Consider the following 21,874-nt stretch of genomic DNA (forward strand, 5'->3'; position numbering starts at 1 on the left):
TGAAACTCCAGTACTTTGGCCACCTCATGCGAAGAGTTGACTCATTGGAAAAGACTCTGATGCTGGGAGGGATTGGGGGCAGGAGGAGAAGGGGACGACAGAGGATGAGATGGCTGGATGGCATCACTGACTCGACGGACGTGAGTCTGAGTGAACTCCGGGAGTTGGTGATGGACAGGGAGGCCTGGTGTGCTGCGATTCATGAGGTCGCAAAGAGTCGGACAGGACTGAGTAACTGAGCTGGATAGATTAAAGTAAAAGAATAAAAAAGTATACTATGCCAATACCAACCAAAAGAAAGCCAAAGTGACTCTATTAACAGGCAAGGTTGACTTCAGAACAATGAATATTACTTGCAATAAAGAGGGATATTACACTATGGTGCAGAGACTAGTTCATGAAAAGATAAAGCAATTCTAAATATGTATGAATATAACAACAGAGTTTATATATATATATATATATATATATATATATATATATATATATATAGCAAAAACTGAAAGGAGATACAGCTAAATACACAGTTGTAGTTGGTAACCATAACACTCATTTCTCAATAATTTCTGTACCAAGTAGAGAATCACTGAGGATAAAAGACATTAACAACATAATCAACTAACTTGGCCTAATCAAGCAGAATATACTTTTTTTTCCCCCAAGTACTTATGGGATATTTAGTTAGGCCAGATTCGGTGTCATAAATAAATACAAATGATCAAAATAATGCAGAGTGTTGTGTATCATCATACATATACATATCATGGGTCAAAGCAGAAATAACAAGGAAAATTGGAAAATACTTTTGTCTGAATGAAAATATATCAACATCTAAAGGGATGCTAGCTTAGAGGAAATTTATACCATTTGATACTTATAGTAGCAAAGAAAGTCCTTCATTTAGTAACCTAAGCTTACATCTTAACTGGAAAAGAAGAGCAAATTAAACCCAAATCAAACAGAAGGAAGGAAGTAATTAAGGTCAGAAATCAGTGAACTTGAAGACAGTAGAGAATGTCAGTGAAACTAAAATGTGTTCTTTGAAAAGATCAATATAATTAGTAAGCCTCTAGCCAGACTGACCAAGTGAAAAGAGAGAAAGCATGAATAAACAGTATCAGGAATGAGAGAGGGACTATCACCACAGATCCTACAGCAATTAAAATGATAATAAGTAAGGTAATGTTTTGAATAGCATGATCACACGACATCAGAAGGGGCACTCGAGCAAGGCTGATCAAATCTGGTACCACTTGAGCAGCAAAATAATTAAATACAATAATGAATTGTAAATCTTTGAAAAATAAAAGAGAATTCATGGTTCCATACTGATAATAGATAGCTAATGGAGAAGGAAGGCCTCTTGCTTAGAGAAGAATGTTGAATGTTGAATGCTAACTGATAAATAGGGAGGGGTCACTGGAATTTGAATATTATTTTACAACAATTGTAGTAAAGAATGATTCAAGCGGAAAATACCAGTCAATGCTGAGTCTTGAGAAAATCAGATGAGAAGCAAGATATATCTGTGGTCTGAAAGATGGATATCATTGCTTCTAGATATGTAATATCCTTGGGAGAACACAACACCAATTGTGTAGTATTCAGGCTGATAATATATAACCTGAAGAACATGTGAAGAGATTGAGCACGTCGTTGCCTCTTCGTTACTACTTCTTATGAAGTGACTTTGGAACTTAGGTTGACTTTTCTGAGGTTCCAAGGTTAATATAAACACAAAAGACTATGCATAAATACTAATCATTGCCATGCAAATATTTAGAGATACTTGGTTCTTCTCTACCTGAGCCTAGCTAAACCAGTCTCACTCAGTTTTGTTCCAGAGAACACCATGTAACCAGTGAGAGGTATATTACCTTTTAACAGAAAAATGTGGAGAGATGGTGCTTTAGATGGTGCCTCTGTGTTTTAAAGCCGTAGTTCTTTTTTTAAAATATAAATTTATTTATTTTAATTGGAAGCTAATTACTTTACAATATTGTATTGGTTTTACCATGCATTCACATGAATTTGCCACAGGTGTACATGTGTTCCCAATCCTGAACCCCCCTCCCACCTCCCTCCCCATCCCATCCCTCTGGGTTATCCAGTGCACCAGCCCCGAGCACCTTGTATCATGCATTGAACCTGGACTGCTGATTTGTTTCACATATGATAATATACATGTTTCAATGCCATTCTCCCAAATCATCCCACCCTCGCCCTCTCCCACAGAGTCCAAAAGACTGTTGTATACATCTGTGTCTCTTTTGCTGTCTCACATAGAGGGTTATCATTACCATCTTTCTAAATTCCATATATATTAAAGCCTTAGTTCTTTCAAAGCCTGTGGAAAAGCCTTGTAGGAGAAAAAGGTCTTTTTCTGCGTTTGGGTCTACTCTTCTTTTTATTTGAAAATCATTTTGGACTTGAAAACTGCAAGAATAAGAATACAGAGAACACCTATATTCTTCACCCAGATTTACCCATTGTTAACATTTTACCCCATCTGTTAGCTGGCTAGTGTATTTTTTTTAATTTAATTTTATTTATTTTGCAAGTGTTTTTGTTTTCTTTTGGTCATGTAATATGTTCTAAAGACCTTCAAAGGTAAAGAGGGTGTATAACATTTGCATTTCAAAATCCACATCTGTCTTGGCCTTATTTGTGATTTCACTAGAATTGAGGCAGCCTTTTATCTGGGTCAAAGAATAAGATTGCAAATTTGTATAGTAGTGGAAGAATTCATGTGCTTTCTGGAAAAATTACATGAGGTGAGGGGTGGAAGTTGTCAATTTGAGTATCTTCTGAAATTGTTGAGAGCGAAATCTGGGGAGGAATTATATTGGGGCTAAAGAAGATAAGTAGTATTTCTTGATTAAGTTCTGTCTGGGGAGCAGAGTTAATAACTTACTGGTCATTAACATAGAGTTGAGAGAGAAGAACAGGGTGCTTAGACATATGTTGATAAAATTACTTAGGTTGGTGATTTTAGTGCTCAAGTCCAAACTGTATTTTGATCAGTTAATCTACTTCTGCTTCTTCCCTAGAGAAGATGTACAGAAGAGTTTGAGCTACCATTTCCTGTTAATCACAGTTCTTGGAACTAAACTCCTTTTTAAGATCTAGAACTTAGTATGTCAGGATCTAAGACTGTTTTTCTATGCTTTAGGACCTTTGGAATTTTCAGGCCTGGTTATCAAGAGCCTGAGACAGGATCATTTTTTAGAGTAAGAAAATGTAAAAGGATTTTATGCTCACATAAATGAAAATAGAGGTTCCAAAGTTAATATAAACACTAGAGACTAGGCATATATATACAAATATTAATCATTGCCATGCAAATACTTAGAGGAAATTAAATGTCCTGTAATGGAATTGAGGTATTGGACTATCAGTTAAAATATAGACTGTTCTTTTAATTCACTTCTATTGAGTTATATTTTATAGGCCATTAAACATTGTAACTCAGACTATCTGTCAACATGTAAAAATGCTTGAGACATAATTTGGAAAAATCAGAATATATATTTCCTGCACACTATGATTGTAACTAAAGCTATTTAAATATATGAATAAGATGAATCATCATTAAAAAACTTAATTTATGAACTACTATATTGTAGTAGTCGATATGCAAGTAATTTTTCCTGCTCTGTTACTTTTTATACTTTCAGCAATGGTCTGTACTATTTGTGGTTGAAAACAAATTAGCCACTTGAAAAAATAAGCTTTATTTTTTAGAGCAGTTTTAGGTGCATAGCAAAATTGGTTAGAAGGTACAGATTCCCCATATACTCCCAAACCCTACCAGTGCATAGCTTCCCCTACTAGAGTGGTACATTTGTTACAGTTGATTAACTTTTAGTAAATCATCCTTAACACCCAGAGTTCATAACCAGGTTTTATTTTTTTAGTGAAGTTGTCTGAATTTTGAACATCTCATTGGGGTTTCTTGATCAGCAACCCAGAAATTTATAGGTAGGGAATCTTGAACTCTTACTATTTGACTCCTGCTAGAGACTGTATAAATATGGAAGCAATCGGAATTTTGTTCTGGTTAATCCCCCCAAAAGTCCTCTATCCTCATTTTACCTTTTACTCTTTTTATTTCCCTCTCACAGTCAGGGGACTGGGCTCTGCCTGTTTGGTTGTGACTGGGCAGTCCTGTCTGCAGTGTTACATCTGGAATTGTCTCCTTTCATCTCTCTCTAGGAAGTACATTTTCAGCTGAGCACCTCAAGCTTCAACTCCAAAAGGAATCCCTAAACGAGTTGAGAAAGGAGTGCACCGCGAAAAGGTAAGCGGAACACTGAGAATGGTTGTTAGGAGTGTTGAGTTTAGTTTGAGGAGAGGATTTAGAAACGGAGTGTTTTTTTAAAGCTGCCAATATTAGTGCCAGTTAATATGCTCAGTGTCAGTTTCATTTATTCAGCCTCTGTTGCATCATGCACTGTGCTAGAGGCAGTTATGAGGGCGCCTAGTACGTGGTCAGAATCGGAAGCCTGAGCACTGTTCTTCTAGATTGCAGGGAGTCAGTACCATGACTTCATGTTTGAATCTCCTCCTCTTCCAGTCCTCTACATTTAGTGCAGCTTACAGTTTTTCTTTAGTCATTTCACTTGCCTTACCTCAGCAGTTCTCAGATTCTCTAACATAAGTCTCTCCAGCTGTCCAGTTCATTCTCCATGTTGCTAGCAGACTTCTCCTAAAATACTATTTTACCATTATTTTTTCTCTTCTTAAGAACAAGTTGTGATTATTTTCCTTCACTGTCCAATATAAAATGGTCCCCAATGGCTCAGGGGTAAAGAATCTGCCTGCAATGCACGAGGTGCAGGTTCGATCCCTGGGTCAGAAAAGTCCCCTGGAGGAGGAAATGGCAACCCACTCCAGTATTCTTGCCTGGAGAATTCCATGGACAGAGGAGCCTGGCGGGCTACAGTCCATGGGGTCACAAGCAGTCAGACACTACCAATTGCACATGCACTGGAGATAGAACTGTAGCTAATGTCGGTTGCTCCATGACATTCGTTTAACAAATGCTAATCGTTTTTCCCTTTATTTTTTGCAGCTCATGCTTAACTTGTTGCCACCTCTGATCTTCTTGTCACCTTCACTCACTTTTACTGGAAAGTCATCCCATTGTGCATTTTTGTTTAAGAAACTTTAGCAATTAAGAAACCTGGAAAGAACCTTGGAGATCATCTAATCTAATCCTCTCAATTTGCAGATAGGAAGGCAAAGCTGTGGAGGTTACTTTTTGTCTGATTCACTAGGAAAGCAGAACTAGATGCCTTTAAGTTTCAGCTCTCTTTGCATTGTACTGCTTTGTGTTCCACTCTAACCTAGTGCGTTTCCTAAATTACCTCCTTTTTAATTGTTGACACAGTTGAGCAGGTAATATGCTCTATGGATAATTTACTGTTAGTCATGTTTCTTAAATAGCATAAGGGAAAAGCGGCATCATCTCATGCCACACCTTTTGGCTTTGGCCTTTTTATTCTTTTATTTTTGTAATATGACAGCAGGTTATTTTTTGAGGTAGTTATAACATTTGTAGTTGTAAATGAAAGTAGAATGCTGTTTTGAGGAAATACCATATGGGTATTTCCTGCAAAATGGTCTCAGTTTAAATGAGATTTTGGTCAGTTTACCGATCCTCTCTAGATCTTGTTTTCTTGTTCATAAAATAGGTATAGTAATATCAACCAAGTAAGTTGTCATTGATATGATAATTAAAGCCATTTGTAAAGTTCCTGGCATATAGCAGTAGGTGTCCAGTCAATGATTATTTGTATGTTTTACCTCTCTTTTCATGGTGCTGGATACATACAATAGGCCTCCTTATATAGTTAGGGTGATTGATGGTATATAGAGATAGGTCAGGACTCATGTTAGCTATTATTCTTGCTTCTGCTTCTGAATTTCTGTGGCCAAGTACAGATCATTTAATTTTTCTCTGTGTCAGTTAGTTGGAAATAACCATTACAAAGCAAGCAAACGTGTTTGTTTTTTGCGTTTTTAACAAATGTGCTTTTTTCTTTCCTCATTAGAGAACTCTGTCTGAAGACTAATGCTCAGCTGACAATTCGTTGCAGGCAGTTACTATCTGAGCTTTCCTACATTTACCCTATTGATTTGGTAAGTTTCAGATTTTCTGGGGAAAAAAAATTTTTTTTAAGAGAGTTCTATTTGAAATTTCCTCTCAAAGAAAACATCATTGCTCTAGTCTTAATCATATGCTGTTATTATTCATTCAGAAGCTGATATTTATTTAAAAAGTAGATTTAGAATTAGTTGGCATTAGGTTTCACTAGTTTATTTTTTTCTGTCAATTTAGTGGTGGAGTGAACTCATCTTCACCTGAAAGAATGCCAAATTATTTCTGGTTTCTTTAGGACTTTTTCTCTCAACCACATTATCAGCTTCTACCTTATCTGAGACATGCATGCAGATACATACACATTGCTTCAAATATATTAATTAATTTATATTTATTAGTATTACTTAAGATATTCCTGTGGTAGCTGTCAAGATGTTAAGTTTCTGAATTTGGTTTCTTAGGGTAAGTACAAATGTAAATTATTAGGATTCTTTTTTAGAGAATTAAATCTGCTAAATTTGGTGGTTTTGTTTTCTTTCTAATGAAAAGTGACTTAAAAGACTAATTTTCTGAGAGGAAAGCTAATAGGATAGATTACTCACAGACTGTTGTTAATTCTACTTAAAAATTCTCATTTATAGCTTTGAATTGGTCAAAGAATAGTTAGCTTTATGGTTAAAATTTTACATGACTTTTTGTTAGATATGTTTTTAAATGTATTATATAGAAAATTTAGAGTGTATATCAAGATACAGATAATAGTATAATAAATCATCATGTATTCAGCTTCAACAATTAGGGTAATATTTTATATCTATGACAGTATTGTCTTTGAATTTACCCCTAAATTTTTTATATTTAGAGCTTCTTTGTTTATACATAAAATTAATTTCATTCTTTGGTTATATTCACAGAATGACCATAAAGATTACTTTGTATGTAGTGTCAAGTTGCCCAATTCTGAGGACTTCCAAGGTATTTTATTTCTTTTTACTTCTAAAGATTTGGTATAAAATATGGGTGTGCTGCAAGGAAAAAGAGATATCTTGAAATGTTGGTTGCCTGTCCCTTCTTCCAGAAAAGTTTTGGAACCTTCTGTCCCTTCCCAATTGTAAGTAAATAGATAACTCAAACTGATCCCTGATGGAAGACTTAAGAGGATATTTGGTCTAATTATGGGGGGAAAATTGTTGAGCTTTCTATTTGAAAGTTAAAATAGTTTTTGAATGGGGTTTAAGAAAATCAGACAGTAGGCTTCTCAAGAATACTAATAATATTCCTGTCCTTTTAGTTTGATTTTTCATGAAAAAATTGTGTTGGGAGCAAAGCGTAAACCTTAGTCTGCTCTGTTTATAAAGTTATATTTCTGCTTACCTAAAATGTATTTGAAAATTAAATTTTGTGACATTCCCACTCCCATAGGTTAAACTTGTTATACTGTCATTTCTGTCCTCTTTAATTAAAAGAAATTTACATTAAAGATGTTACAAATAGCATTCACAGTAATAGCTATATTTTAAAATATTTTTCGTAATCTCTTTACCAGTATGCCAGAGAAAAGAACTTAATTTGACATTTGGGTAGAAAGATGACTTTTATTGTTAGCAAAGCGGGTTCTTTTCTCCTAATGTAAACAATGCTTTGACTACTAAGAAGTTCAATAGATTATACCCAAAGCTACGGGGGAGCCTGGTGGGCTGCCATCCATGGGGTCGCACAGAGCTGGACACGACTGAAGCGACTTAGCAGCAGCAGCACATTAATCTATTTGGGAATAAGTTACTCCAGAATAGAGCATTAGTTGTTCATATTGGGACTTCCTTCCATTTCCCTATAAAGAATCTGTTATTTGTGATCCTTTAACATTTAAGACTGCTTTAGTGTATTACTTTCTTTGTCCTTTACAAGTAGTTGGGACATAATGTAAAAAGTGTTATAAATGAACCTAGCTAAGAAAAACTAGAATCAGGAACATAGAGAATAGGCTACTGCTGCTGCTAAGTTGCTTCAGTCATGTCCGACTCTGTGTGACCCCATAGACGGCAGCCCACCAGGCTACCCCGTCCCTGGGATTCTCCAGGCAAGAACACTAGAGTGGGTTGCCATTTCCTTCTCCAATGCATGAAAGTGAAAAGTGAAAGGGAAGTCGCTCAGTCGTGTCCGGCTCTTAGCAACCCCAGGGACTACAGCCTACCAGGCTCCTCCATCCATGGGATTTTCCAGGCAAGAGTACTGGAGTGGGGTGCCATTGCGTTCTCCACAGAATAGGCTAGTGGTTGCCAAGAGGGAAAGGGATGGTAGAAGGTAGGAGCGGGAGTTTGGGATTAGTAGATGCAAACTGACAACAAGGTCCCACTGTATAGGAAAGAGAACCATGTTCAATATCCTTGATAAACCATAATGGAAAAGAATACAAAAAAGAATGTGTGTGTGTGTGTGTGTGTGTATAGTTATATGTATATAACTGAGTGACTTTGCTGTACAGCAGAAATTAATACAGTGTTGTAAATTCAACTCTTGTGGTAGTTAAGTTGCTAAATTGTGTCTGACTTTTGCAACCCTGTGGGCTGTAGCCCACCAGGTTCCTCTGTGCATGGGATTTTTCAGGCAGGAATACTGGAGTAGTTCGCCATTTCCTTCTCCAGGGGATCTTTCTGACCCAGGTATCTAGCCTGAGTCTCCTGCACTGCAGCAGACTCTTTACCAACTACGCTACCATTCAACTATACTGCAATTAAAAAAAATTTTTTTATGTGATTAAAACAGGAATGGGAAGACCTGTATTTGAATCCTGGTTCCCTTTAAGAAACCATGAATTTTGGACCAAGTCATCTAAGCTTTGAGTTGATCTTCTAATTGATAGTATGAACACGTTAGTTCACATACTACGTACTTCACATGATTGTTAAGACTTTATTTAAGAACAAGACATTTTGCCTTATCTTTAATCCTTTGGAAAACAAAATAACCCAATAAGAAAGGTGGTATAATCTCATTTTATAATGTGTGAATGAGCTACTTAGTGACTTGCTCAAGACCACAAAACTAGGTAAAGATCTTGCTGGGATTTGTCTGTTTTCCATTGTACAGTGTTCCCACTCATCTCTGTAAGTCATAACACATGCTTTGGTGTTCATTTTAGGTCATGGTGTCTTGAAGTTCATGACACATCTTCTTCCCTATTCTTTCTTTCTTTCATTTATCTAATAAACCTAATAAGTACCTTGAGCCCTGGGCCAGGTTGTAGGAATACAGAATATTCTTTCATTGAAAAAAATATCAACTGAGCACCTAATGCCAGGCATGTGCCACTTTGAGGATATGACGATGGAGAAAGCAAATATATTCTCTTCTTTCATAGAGCATACAACCTCTTAAAGGAGATAAAAAATAAAGGCCATAAATAAGAGAAGAAGTATTTAATAAAAGAGTATGCTATCTTAGAGAATAGGGAAACCTACCGTAGGGCTTCCCTGGTGGCTCAGAGGTTAAAGCGTCTGCCTGCAATGCAGGAGACCTGGGTTAGATCCCTGGGTCGGGAAGATCCCCTGGAGAAGGAAATGGCAACCCACTCCAGTACTCTTGCCTGGAGAATCCCATGGACGGAGGAGCCTGGTGGGCTACAGTCCACGGGGTCACAAAGAGTCGGACACGACTGAGCGACTTCACTTTTCACTTTCACTGTAGATAAAGCAATCAGAGAAGATCTCTCTGAGGAGAAATGTTTAACAGAAAATATGAAGGCTGAAAGGAACCAGCCTTCCCTGGTGGCTCAGCTGGTAAAGAATCCGCCTGCCATGCTGTTGACCTGGGTTCGATCCCTGGGTTGGGAAGATCCCCTGGAGAAGGGAATGGCTACCCACTCCAGTATTCTGGCCCGGAGAATTCCATGGACTATAGTCCATGGGGTTGCAAAGAGTTATACACGACTGATTGACTTCCACTTCACCCACTACAGCTGGGGGAGAAGAATTCCTAGAAGAGGGGGGCATCATGATTGAGGATTCTGAGGAATTGGCTTGATATATCTGAAAAAATTCAGGGTAAGGGCTTGGGAGAAGATAGGTGTATTCTGGGAAAATCATGTAATTTCTCAGAGCTTAAGTCATGTATGGATGTGAGAGTTGGTCTATAAAGAAAGCTGAGCATGAAAGAATTGATGCTTTTGAACTGTGGTGTTGGAGAAGACTCTTGAGAGTCCCTTGGACTGCAAGGAGATCCAACCAGTCCATCCTAAAGGAGATCAGTCCTGGGTGTTCATTGGAAGGACTGATGTTGAAGCGGAAACTCCAATACTTTGGCCACCTAATGCGAAGAGCTGACTGATTGGAAAAGACCCTGATGCTGGGAAAGATTGAAGGCAGGAGGAGAAGGGGATGACAGGATGAGATGGTTGGATGGCATCACCAATTCAATAGACATGAGTTTGGGTAGGCTCCGGGAGTTGGTGATGGGCAGGGAGGCATGGCGTGCTGCAGTTCATGGGGTTGCAAAGAGTTGGACACGACTGAGCGACTGCACTGAACTGAACTGAATTTCTTCACCTGTAAAATGAGGTAATATTTACATCTTCAGTTCATTGTAACGATTGAATGAGATAGCATTTGAAAGAGCTTTTCCTATAGAAGGCATTCAATAAATGTAATTGGAATTAGTTGCCAGAGAGAGGAAGGAAGGACAGACCAGAGCAAACCTGTGTGGCTGGGGCAGGGTGAGAAAAGAGAAGAATTCCATTAGTAGATGTAGGAGAGTCACCCAGGGTCTTGAGGCCACTGAAAGGAGTTTCTATTTTATTCTCAGTGGAGTGGGAAACCCTGAAGAGCTTCAAGAAGGGGGATGATATGAATTGCTGTTTTTTAAAAGTCACTCTGGCTGCTACATATAGAATGATTTGAGAGGTGGCAACAAGAGAAGCAGGGATACTACTGGTTTTAGAGTATCACCTCAATTCATTCTGGGATGTTCCTTGATTCTGTTTTTGTTTTCTGGAGTTGATTTGTTTCCTAATTTTTTCCAGCTTTTGTTCCCTGTCTATTCATCCAAGCTGAATACATTCCTTCTTCCCCTAAAAAAATTAGTTTATCTTTTAGTGCAGTCTTTACTGCTAAAAAAATGAAGTAAATGTTTAATTTTACTCTAAGGCCCTATTTACTTACCATAACTTGTAGGAATTGGTTTTAAGAAGCACATATGGTAGTATTGGACTTTAAAATCTATGTTCGCATTCTGCAAGGTACTTCCATGTACTTTTGAATTTACTGAGTGCCTTGTGTGTGTCATTTATGGTGCCAGGTGCTGGGGGTATGCAGAGGTGACCAAGGCATTGATCCTACCTCAGTGAAGCTTCAGGCCACTTGAGGTTAACTTGTAATCAAGCCAATCAATAAATACCTCTTGAATTTGTACTCTGTGTCAGGCACTTAGAAGTTTATACCAGCTATGTGGGACTTAAAGAAGTGGGAATAATCAGATCTATCAGGAAGTCTTACAGAGAAGATGATAACCTGAGGTATTTTTAAAGATGAAATAATATTGCCTTGTTGAAAGAAGGATGGAAATTTTAGATTCAGTGAGTAGAAATATGTAACATGGGACATCATACATGATGCTGTCTTGTTTACCTAATTCCCGCCTCTGTGAGAATCAGTTCCTTCTGTGAGGGAAAGAATTATACTCAGCTCTTTTTTTGTTGTTTTTTTCTGAAGACAAGAAAATTGAGGCTCAGTGAGATTAGTTAATTTTTCCGAAGAGTCATACTAGCCAGTGGCAGAACTAAAGTCCTCCCTGGTTGGCCTGATTTTAAGGCCCGTATTACTCCTGTCATGACGCAGTTTTCCTCCTTGTTTTGAATAATAACCTCTTCCAGACATCTAGCAAGTTTTTAATGTTGTGTAGCAGCTGCATGCTTAGTAAGACTCTAGTGCTGGAAATCTAAGCTGGTATTCTGTTATATTCATGAAAGTTTGCTGGGATAGGCTTTGCATTGCATGGCTTCATACTGTTTGGGAAACTCCTGCATAGTGGCCCAGCATCTGTTGTGTTCTTCTTTCTAACTGGGTAAGTTTCTGTTAGAATATAGCAGAGAGACCTGGACACAAGTGGGGAAAGTTGTCCCGTGAAGGGTATTCACTTGAGTTCCATTGACTGGGACATTTCTCATCCAAAAGAAAAAAACTGTTTGTGTGTGTTTTTAAGTAATCTATAACACAGAGCCTTTTGTGGTAATGAGACCCAGATTTCCTTCTGTGTCTGTATCCCTTTATGCAGGCATGATTTCTTGGAAAGGAGAGTCCATATGTCAAACACTGTCTCATTGAGAACGTGGAATGATTCCATAGATGCTGTGGCAATGATTAGAGTCTTAAATATTTTGTCCTGTCTGGATCAGTGGGTGCTTGGTTCCTTACCAAATCAGCTGCCTCAGTGATTGGGAAGGCAGGATGGTAAGAGCTTTTAGATCACTTATTGTACTTGGATGCATTTGAATATTAATAGTTTGTCCAACATGTAAGTCAAAGAGACATTTTAATTTATAATGTTGTCATGGCCATTGTGAGTTTGTGGAATCTATTATCATAAAGATTACATAAAAGAGGCTAATGTAATTGTTTTGAGCATGCTTAAAATAGACTAGGCAAGACTAGGTTAGATATTTTAAATCCATTTTAAAACATTTAACATTTTCAGCCTACAAGATTTTCAACTTGCAATGAATTTATCGGGATGTAAACCCATTGTAAACTGAGGAAGATCTGTAATGTAATGTGAATCAGACCCACATTATTATCTTAATTAACCAAAATAAATGCATGTCTACGTCTTTTCAGCTTGAAAAAAAAAAAGACAAATTATATAAAAGATTTATTATCACAAAAATTACTACACCCCCAGTAAATGTAGCTACCTACATTTTAAAAACAAATAGGAAATATTTATTGTGAGGAAACTGCAGAATTTTGTTTTATTTGTAAGCCCGTTAAAACATTATTTTAATCAGGGCTTTTTCCTTTACCTGAGTCTTAACAGCTTATTCCTGTTCTTCCCTGAACCCTCCCATTACCCCTTTAGCTTCTTTTCACCAACAAGCCTGTCATCTGTGACCTCTTTAACCCACAGAGCAGCGTAAGGAACACAAGCCTCTGCTCTGCATCAGGTGTTAGGGACGTCATTAATGGTTCCCGGAAAAGCACACCCCAGAGAGCCAGGTTTTGGCTTTGGCAGGTAAAAAGTCTTTTAGATCTTGGAATGCTGGAAACCTTAAACCTTTCAGTTTTTTTAGCTAAAGTGATTGGCAACAGAATGTGACATCTGAGGTTTCGTGGCCAGCAATAGCCATAATTAACCACATGAGCTCACATTTTCCCACTGGAGGTTCAGTGGTCTTGGGGTGATGAAAGTGACTTCCCTACCAGGAGGTGGTTTTCCTTTCAAGGGTATTGGAGTACCCGTGGGCCCTGTAATGCCTCACCCATGGTCCTTTTAAAATGCTTTTTAATATAAAGCTTCAATATTGGAAATCCAACACCATGGTGTTTAACTGTGAGGCTGTGACTGAGCACTATGGCCTGGAATGGGAAGCAACCCTAGGGTTTTTAATGGGTGAGTTGGGGGAGTCTTGTGGTAGAAATAATGGTGAGTGTGAATAACCAGAATCAAAGCTGATTTCCAGTATTACCCAGTTTTCAGTTTTTGCTATTTCTTTTTGGTTTTTCCTGTATGTATACAGGATTCTGTTAGAGATGCCCTTTTATGTTTAATTTAAACAAAATTATTTTATTGAAAGGAGGTAATGTTAGAAGACCAATTTTTGTTCTTTTACTACTTATGTAGATGTGTCCTTGAAACAGACAAATGTAATGCTTTAGTATTACCCTTTTAGTAATACAGAAAAATGGAGATGCTTGAGTGTTTAATGTTGGATAGGTTTTTTAAACATAGTTTGCATTTGACCTGTTTGGCAGGCTAAGAGGCCCTCTGATTTTTGGAAGGTTTCAAATCCTTTCCTGTAGGTCACATAGAAAAATAAAAACTTAGTATAAAGCACATATGCATGTGGGTGCTAAGTCACTCATTCGTGTTCGACTCTGCAACCCTATGGACTCTCACCTACCAGGCTCCTCTTTCTATGGAATTTTCCAGGCAAGAATACTGAAGCAGGTTGCAATTTTCCATTCTAGGGAATCGATCCTGACACAGGATTCGAACCTGCCTCTTCTGCTTGCCAGACAGATTCTTTACCACTGCACCTCCTGGAAATCCCAAAGCACACGAAGCAAAGTCCAAACTTAATGTAGTTTGTTCCTCATTACTGAAAGTTTTCTTTTTCTTCCTCTTTTCCTCTCCCTTCAAAAGAGGATTCTTAAAGACCAAGTGCTTGTACTAATAGGAATATTTAAAACTTAATAAGCCCTATTCTTAAAGAAAACAGGAGGTGGGATTCAGCAACCTCTTTCAATGGACTCATTGTCCCAGCTGTGATTCCACGGATAGATACTTGAAGGGGCTGGGTTGTAGATACAATCTCTTACTCCCGCATTCCTAGTTTTTACTTACACAGCTTTGACTAACTCACTTATACCACTTGAATCTTATTTTTCTCATTTCTCAATTAGTAGCATCATATTCAGTGATTTCTAAGGCTTCTCCCAGCTCTGATATTATATGATGATTAAACTATATTGTGATGAATTTACAGTGTAATTTTAGTCTCTGAGGTAATCTGATGTGCAGATTTCAACAGAAGTAAAGTATTGTAGTACTAAAGGTGCTTGAGTGGGACTGAACCAGGAGCACATGGTCTCTAAAAATAGTTACTTCTTGTCAGTTAAGCCAGGCCCAATAGTCAGTTGAAAGGAATGCTGTTTGATTTTTTTTTCATCAGTTTGATTTGAGAGAACATGTCACCAAAGATTCACAGACTTTTTATGTGTTTTTTGCTCTTATTAGAAAAGAGTGAAGAAACTAAAATAATAAACATGTGTCATATGCTTCTAGACTCCCAAGTTTAAATTGTTATGTATTCCACAGTAACATTCTGCAACAGTATGGTAGAGTGCTTAAAGACAAAGGCCTTGGTGTCAGGTCAACTGCTATACTCGCTGTATTAGTTTGAACAGGTTCCTTAACTTCTTGAACCTTATTTTTTCATCTGTAAATTGAAAGAAATAGCATATAAAACATGCCCAGTGTATTAATTTTTGATGAATGAGTGACTGCCAGAAATAGAGCACCATGGTCAATTCCTGGCAGGAAAAAAAAAGTGTATAATAAAAGTTACCTATTTTTACAGTATGATCAAAGCATCTGTTTTGGGAGTCAAGTGTGGAGAATGTACTGAGTGGTATATGGCAATAGTGGCTTTCCTGTACAGTAAGAAGATAGTGCTTAGATGACCAGGTTTAAATATAAAAGAAGAATGTGGGAAATATTACTAACAATTGAAGTTAAAGTTACTCTTAGAAATCAGGAAATACTCAAGCCAAGGTCATCTCTATCATTTTAGCCTTTCTGTAGCCAGAAGTATTCCAGGTATGTGTTAAATCTGTGTGTGTGTGTGTCTGTGTCTGTGTGTGAGAGAGACAGAGAGAGAGAGACAAAGAGAGAACTTTTTAAAGTATTTTAAGAATATCATATACCAAGCAGTTACTTTTTTTTCTCCCTTGGGGCAAGCTTAAAACTTCTTATTGTATTATTCTCAGTTCTGAATACTTGATTATTACTTCATAGGCAGTAGCAGAAATCTAAATGTTGAGTTAAAAATCTGTGATTTCTTACAAGATATGTACTGTAGGATACATGTATTCTTTTTCCAATACTTCCTTCCACCGAAATTATATCAATAGGACGTATTAATATATGAACAATGTGGTTTTTTTACCTTTTACTATTTAAAACACTTTTTTTCTCTATCCTATCTCAAACATCACTGACTTATTTAAACAATGCTCTCTTTATGAATATTGAGAATGTACCCTATAAGGATGTGCTATGCTATTTCACTTCACCTTGGAATTAATAATGTTGTACAGTAGTATAACAGTACAGCTATTTTGCTTGGTAAAGTTGTTAATGAATAAAATGTATGATGTTTATATAGTATGCAATGTTTAAATCTCTGAAACTAATTTTCACATTGTATAATAGACTCAGGTATTATTTTTGGCATTAAAAATGCTGGGAAAGAAAGTATTGAAGACTTGACTGTACTAAGAACTCTTGAGATTATATATCAAATGTTAATCTCACCACATTAATTATTGGGAAATAGTTTTAAATATAGTAGATGAAATTTCAAATCTTATTAATATATTTAGATGTGTGTAAAATCATATAATTTAGATAGGTGAATAATATTTTTTCAATTATCTCTTATAAAATCTCTCTTGAAATTGATTCGTTATGATCTTGTGGCTACATTTATGAAGTAAATAGCTGTTTTCTGTTTCTCTGTTTTTGAATTAACAGCAAAAGATGATGGGAGCATTGCTGTTGCCCTTGGTTATACTGCACATTTGGTATCCATGATCTCCTTTTTCCTACAAGTGCCCCTCAGATATCCTGTAATTCATAAGGGATCTAGATCAACAATCAAAGATAATATTAATGACAAGCTGACTGAAAAGGAGAGAGAGTAAGTATCCTTTTACAATATACTTTTAACATCGGGCCAGTATGAAGCATCAAGTGTATTAAAAATATAAAAGGTGACCTAGATTGTGGTAATTTTTGTATATCCTTTGTGTAGTGCTCCATTTCTTTTAAATAAAATGTAGACAGAATTGCTAGTGATAGCAAAATTGACCCATTCAAGTTTAATTTGCTTTTGTGAGGCAAGTATCGGGGCTTCCCAGGTGGCTCAGTGGTAAAGAATCCACCTGCCAATGCAGGAGATGCTGGAGATGCAAGTTCAATCCTTGGGTCAGGAAGAGCCCCTAAAGGTGGAAATGGCAACCCATTCCAGTATTCTTGCCTGTAAAATCCCACAGACAGAGGAGCCCGGGGGACTACAGTCCACAGGTTGCAAAGAGTTGGACACAGCTGAGTGACATGCATGCAGCAGTGGCCTTACAGAAAGCATTCTGAAGTATTCCCTCTCTTCTTCTTTCCTGGAAGAGTTTGAGGTTTGCTGTTAATTCTTGTTTTAAATGTTTGTTAGAATTTACCAGTGGAGCCATGTGATTTTGCACTTTTCTTTGTTGGGAGGTTTTTGATTAGTGTTTCAATTATAGGTCTGTTCATATTTTTTATATATTCTTGACTCAGTTTAGATAATTTGTGTGTTTCCAAGAACAATACCATTTCATCTAGGTTATGTAATTTGTTGGTGATAGTTGTTCATAGTATTATTTTATAATCCTTTTCATTTCTGTAAGGTCTTTAATGATGTCTATTTTCATTTCTAATTTTAGCTGTTTGAGTCTTTTATTTTCTTATTGATGTGAAAAACTGATCTAGAATAAGAATTGATGGATCTTTTCAAAGAACTCGCTTTTTTATTTTGTTGATTTTATTATTTTTGTATTCTCTTATATCTCCACTGTAATCTTTATTATTTCCTTCATTCTGCTAGCTTTGGGTTTCATTTTCTATTACTTAGAAGTAAAGTTAGGTTACTTTAGGAAAGCTTTCATTTTTAGTGTCAATGTTTATATCTTTAAACTTCTACTTCCACAATAAATTATGGCATGTTGCATTTTTATTTTCATTCATCACAAAGTATTTTCTAATTCCCCATGTGATTTCTTCAGTTAACCCATTGGTTGTTTTAAAAGGGTTTAGTTTTCACATTTGTGAATTTTCTAGTTTTCCTTCTGTTGTTGAACTCTAGTTTAATTCCACTGTGATGGAGAAATAGATAGTTTGTATGAGTTCAGTATGTTTAAATTTATTAAGACTTGTTTTGTTGCCTAATATATGGTCTGTCCTAAGAGAATGTTGCACACATATTTGAGAAGAAACTATCTTCTATTGTTAGATGTAATGTTCTATGTATGTGTTAGTTTTGGTTCGTTTATAGTGTTGTCAAGTCTTAGATGTCCTTATTGATGTTCTGTCGAGCTATACTGTCCATTATTGAAAATGGAGTGTTAAACTCTCCAACTATTACTGTAGGACTATTTCTCCTTCAGTTCTGTCAATGTTTGCTTCTTTTATTTGGGGGCTCTGTCATTTGGTGCGTATGTTTTAAGATACTGTTTCTTGATGAACTAACCCTTTTATCATTATATAATGAACTTTTTTGCCTCTTGAAACAAGTTTGACCTAAAAACTATTTTGCCTGATATTAGCATGACTTCTCAGCTCTCTTTTGGTTACTGTATTTGGGAGTATCTTTCCCATCTTTTCACTTTGAACGTATTTGTGTCTTTGGATCTAAAATGAATCTCATAGGCAGTATATAGTGGATCATTTTAACTCCTTTCTGCAGATCTTTGCCTTTTGATTGGAGAGTTTCCTTTACTTCTGTTTAACATAATTTGTGGTATAAAAGGACTTCCTTCTGCCATTCCCCAACCCCCACCCCCCATATTTCTTAGACCTTTTTTGGGGCCTCATTTTCCTCCATTACTGCCTTTTTTTTTCTTCATTGATTTTTTGTAGTGTACCATTTTGATTCCCATCTCGTTTCTTTTCCAGTGTATTTAAGAGATTTTCTTATTGGTGACTCTGGGATTACAGTTAACATTTCTATAACAGTCTACTTTGAAATAATAGCCACTTAGCTTCATTAGTACTGGAGAAGGAAATGGCAACCCACTCCAGTGTTCTTGCGTGGAGAATCCCAGGGACGGGTGCGCCTGGTGGGCTGCTGTCTATGGGGTCGCACAGAGTCGGACACGACTGAAGCGACTTAGTAGTAGTAGTAGTAGCTTCATTAGTATGTAGAAACTCTGCTGCTCTGTGCCTCTGTCCCCTCACCTTCAGGTTCTTGTTGTCACTGATGACATCTTGATGCATTGTGTGCCCGTACTGCTGTCTTCTTAGTTTACCTGTGTAGTTCTTTTCACTGGAGACCTTTGTTTCTTTGCTCAGTTTCAGGAACTGTGTAGTGTCCTTTCATTTCAACCAGAAGGCCTTAGCCTTCACTTCTTATAGTAAGCCTAGCAGTTAGCCAGAAGTGAAAGCCTAGGGTCTTCTCAGGTCTTTTCTGAGCATGCATTGTGTTCTGAGCATGTATACAACATCCTTTGTATTTTTAAAATCTTTTATCTATTTAATTTTTATTTCGCATTGGAGTGTTGATTAACAATAGTGTGTTAGTTTCATGTGCACAGCAAAGTGATTCAGTTAAACATATACATGTATCTATTCTTTTTCTAATTCTTTTGCCACTTAGGTTATTACAGAATACTGAACAGATATACCTACAAAATACAGTAGGTCCTTGTTGGTTATCTGTTTTAAATACAGCAGTGTATACATGTCATTCTCAAACTCCTAATCTATCCCTCCCCTGACCCTTCACCCCTGGTAACCATAAGTCTGCTCTCTGTGAGTCTGTTTCTGTTTTGTAAATAAGTTCATTTGTATCATTCTTCCAGTTCAGTTCAGTTCAGTCACTCAGCCGTGTCTGACTCTTTGCAACGCCATGAATCGCAGCATGCCAGGCCTCCCTGTCCATCACCAACTCCCGGAATTCATTCAAACTCATGTCCATTGAGTCGGTGATGCCATCCAGCCATCTCATCTTCTGTCATCCCCTTCTCCTCCTGCCCCCGATCCCTCCTGCATCAGGATGTTTTCCAGCGAGTCAACTCTTTGCATGAGGTGGTCAAAGTATTGGAGTTTCAGCTTTAGCATCAGTCCTTCCAATGAACACCCAGGACCGATCTCCTTTAGGATGGACTGGTTGGACCTCCTTGCAGTCCAAGGGACGCTCAAGTGTCTTCTCCAACACCAGAGTTCATTCTTTAAGATTCTTCATATAAGCTATATCATAAGATACTTGTCTTTGTCTGACTAACATCACTTAGTATAGTAATCTTCATGTCCATCCATGTGGCTACAGATGGCATTATTTTATTCTTTTTTATGGCTGAGGAATAGTCCATTGTTATATGTACTGTATTTTCTTTATCCATTCATCTGTCAGTGAATATTTAGGTTGCGTCTCTATCTTGGCTATGGTAAGCGATGGTGTGATGAACATTGCAGTGCATGTATCTTTTCAAGCCATGTTTTTCTCTGGATATACGTTCAGGAGTGGGATTGCTGAATCATATGGCAATTCTGTTTTAGTTTTCTGAAGAATCTCCTTACTGTTTTGCCCAGTGGCTGCACCCACTTACATTCCCACCATAACTTCTGATTCCACAGTGTACTTTTGAATACACTAATTTCTGAAAGAAGTTCTCCCCAGCTGTTCCTCCCAGACTGGACAGTCTGTTGTGTGTCTCAGCCTTAATCTTTTGCCTAAGGAAGTAGTTAGGTTTGTTTGTTTGCCTTACTCCTTGAACATTGTCCTGTTTTTACTCTCTGAGTGAGTTCTGACTAGGCAAAACAAAGGCAAGTGCCTTGCATTCATCCTTCAGGTTGCCCCCAGACAAGTTAGGACAAACCAACACAAATTTTTTACTGTGCTGGTAAAAAAAAATAAGATCTGCTCTGCTCCCTTAAGAACCAGGAGTCAGGGCCTCACCCTGGCAGTCTGCTGTCTGTAGGACCACTGCTGAGCTCCAGAGGAGGTGAGGGACAGGATAAGTAAAAATACTGCAAAGTGTTCCTTCTAATTTTGAGTTTCCTTTTTCTTGATTGATTGTTCAGCCAGTTTGCTTGATTTTCTTTTTTTCAGTGTTTCTCTAGGGGGACAAGTCCTTTGATCTACTTTACCATTTTTGCTGATATCATTCCATTTGTTCTTGTAATGATAAAAATACTACTTATAAGGGATGAAGGGATCCCCTAGGTGATTTTAAGAGAGAATACCATAACCAGATATATCTTTCACAAAGATAACCTTGTAGTTTCGTGGAGAATGCCCACCCCTCCCAACTATCTCTTGGCTCCATATTAATAAAATTATGTATCTCTCCAGATTTTTATCAAATTTGCTCTTGATGATCTACCTTAAAATAATAGTTTTGTAGGAAATTACTTTGGGAGTTTGAAGGAGGGTAACTCCTCAGAATGATAAATACTCTTTGTCCAGGTCAGCTGTGCACTTTAATTTGTGAAGGAGCAGCTCAGCATGTGGGCACTCCTTGTAGTGTATGCTCCAGTGTGAGTAGTAGTGATGATTTGTTTACTGACTGAGTGATTTTCCTAAGCAGTCTGGGAAGGCCAGTTAGATTTAGGTGATTACATTGCTCTTTTTTTTTCCCCTTTGGCAGCCAGGAGAACCACAGGAATTGCTTTTTAGTGAATGAATTTTATATTCTACCTCTGTCTTCCCCATTTTACTGAAACAAAAAATGTATTTTATTGATTCTAATGTAAGTACTTTTGACATCTTACTAATATTGCTAAAAATGAGATACATCTTCCAATTAATGACATGATAGATATGGTGTTTTATCATATAAAAAAATAAAAAATGATATTTTTATCTTTTCTTATTGATACATAAGTTAATAATTTAGTTCACACTTGATGTTGTCTTATATTTTATGAACTGTCAAATATTTTCCTCTGGGGCAGTAAAGCACCTCAGATCCTTTTTGGAACAGCATCGATGTGTAAATATATCTCTAAATACAAGTGCATTTATTAATTATGGTTGTTGATTGAATCAACCTTTCAGTTATTAGCCTGGATCACTGAAAGAGTGTG

General features: G+C 37.1%; 1 protein-coding gene across 2 annotated transcripts in view; it reads left to right on the top strand.

The window, feature by feature from the left end:
• The window catches only part of UVRAG (UV radiation resistance associated), a 324,313-nt gene that overhangs the window by 180,234 nt on the left and 122,205 nt on the right, over positions 1 to 21,874 (top strand). For both annotated transcript variants that reach the window (XM_068988472.1, XM_068988473.1), the window contains exons 9-12: positions 4,216 to 4,300; positions 6,057 to 6,144; positions 7,021 to 7,081; positions 16,571 to 16,736. In XM_068988472.1, coding sequence (XP_068844573.1) covers positions 4,216 to 4,300; positions 6,057 to 6,144; positions 7,021 to 7,081; positions 16,571 to 16,736 — 400 coding nt within the window. The remainder of the gene's footprint in view (positions 1 to 4,215; positions 4,301 to 6,056; positions 6,145 to 7,020; positions 7,082 to 16,570; positions 16,737 to 21,874) is intronic.

The sequence above is a fragment of the Capricornis sumatraensis genome, chromosome 16 (genome assembly GCF_032405125.1).
Source record: "Capricornis sumatraensis isolate serow.1 chromosome 16, serow.2, whole genome shotgun sequence".
Lineage (NCBI taxonomy): Eukaryota > Metazoa > Chordata > Mammalia > Artiodactyla > Bovidae > Capricornis > Capricornis sumatraensis.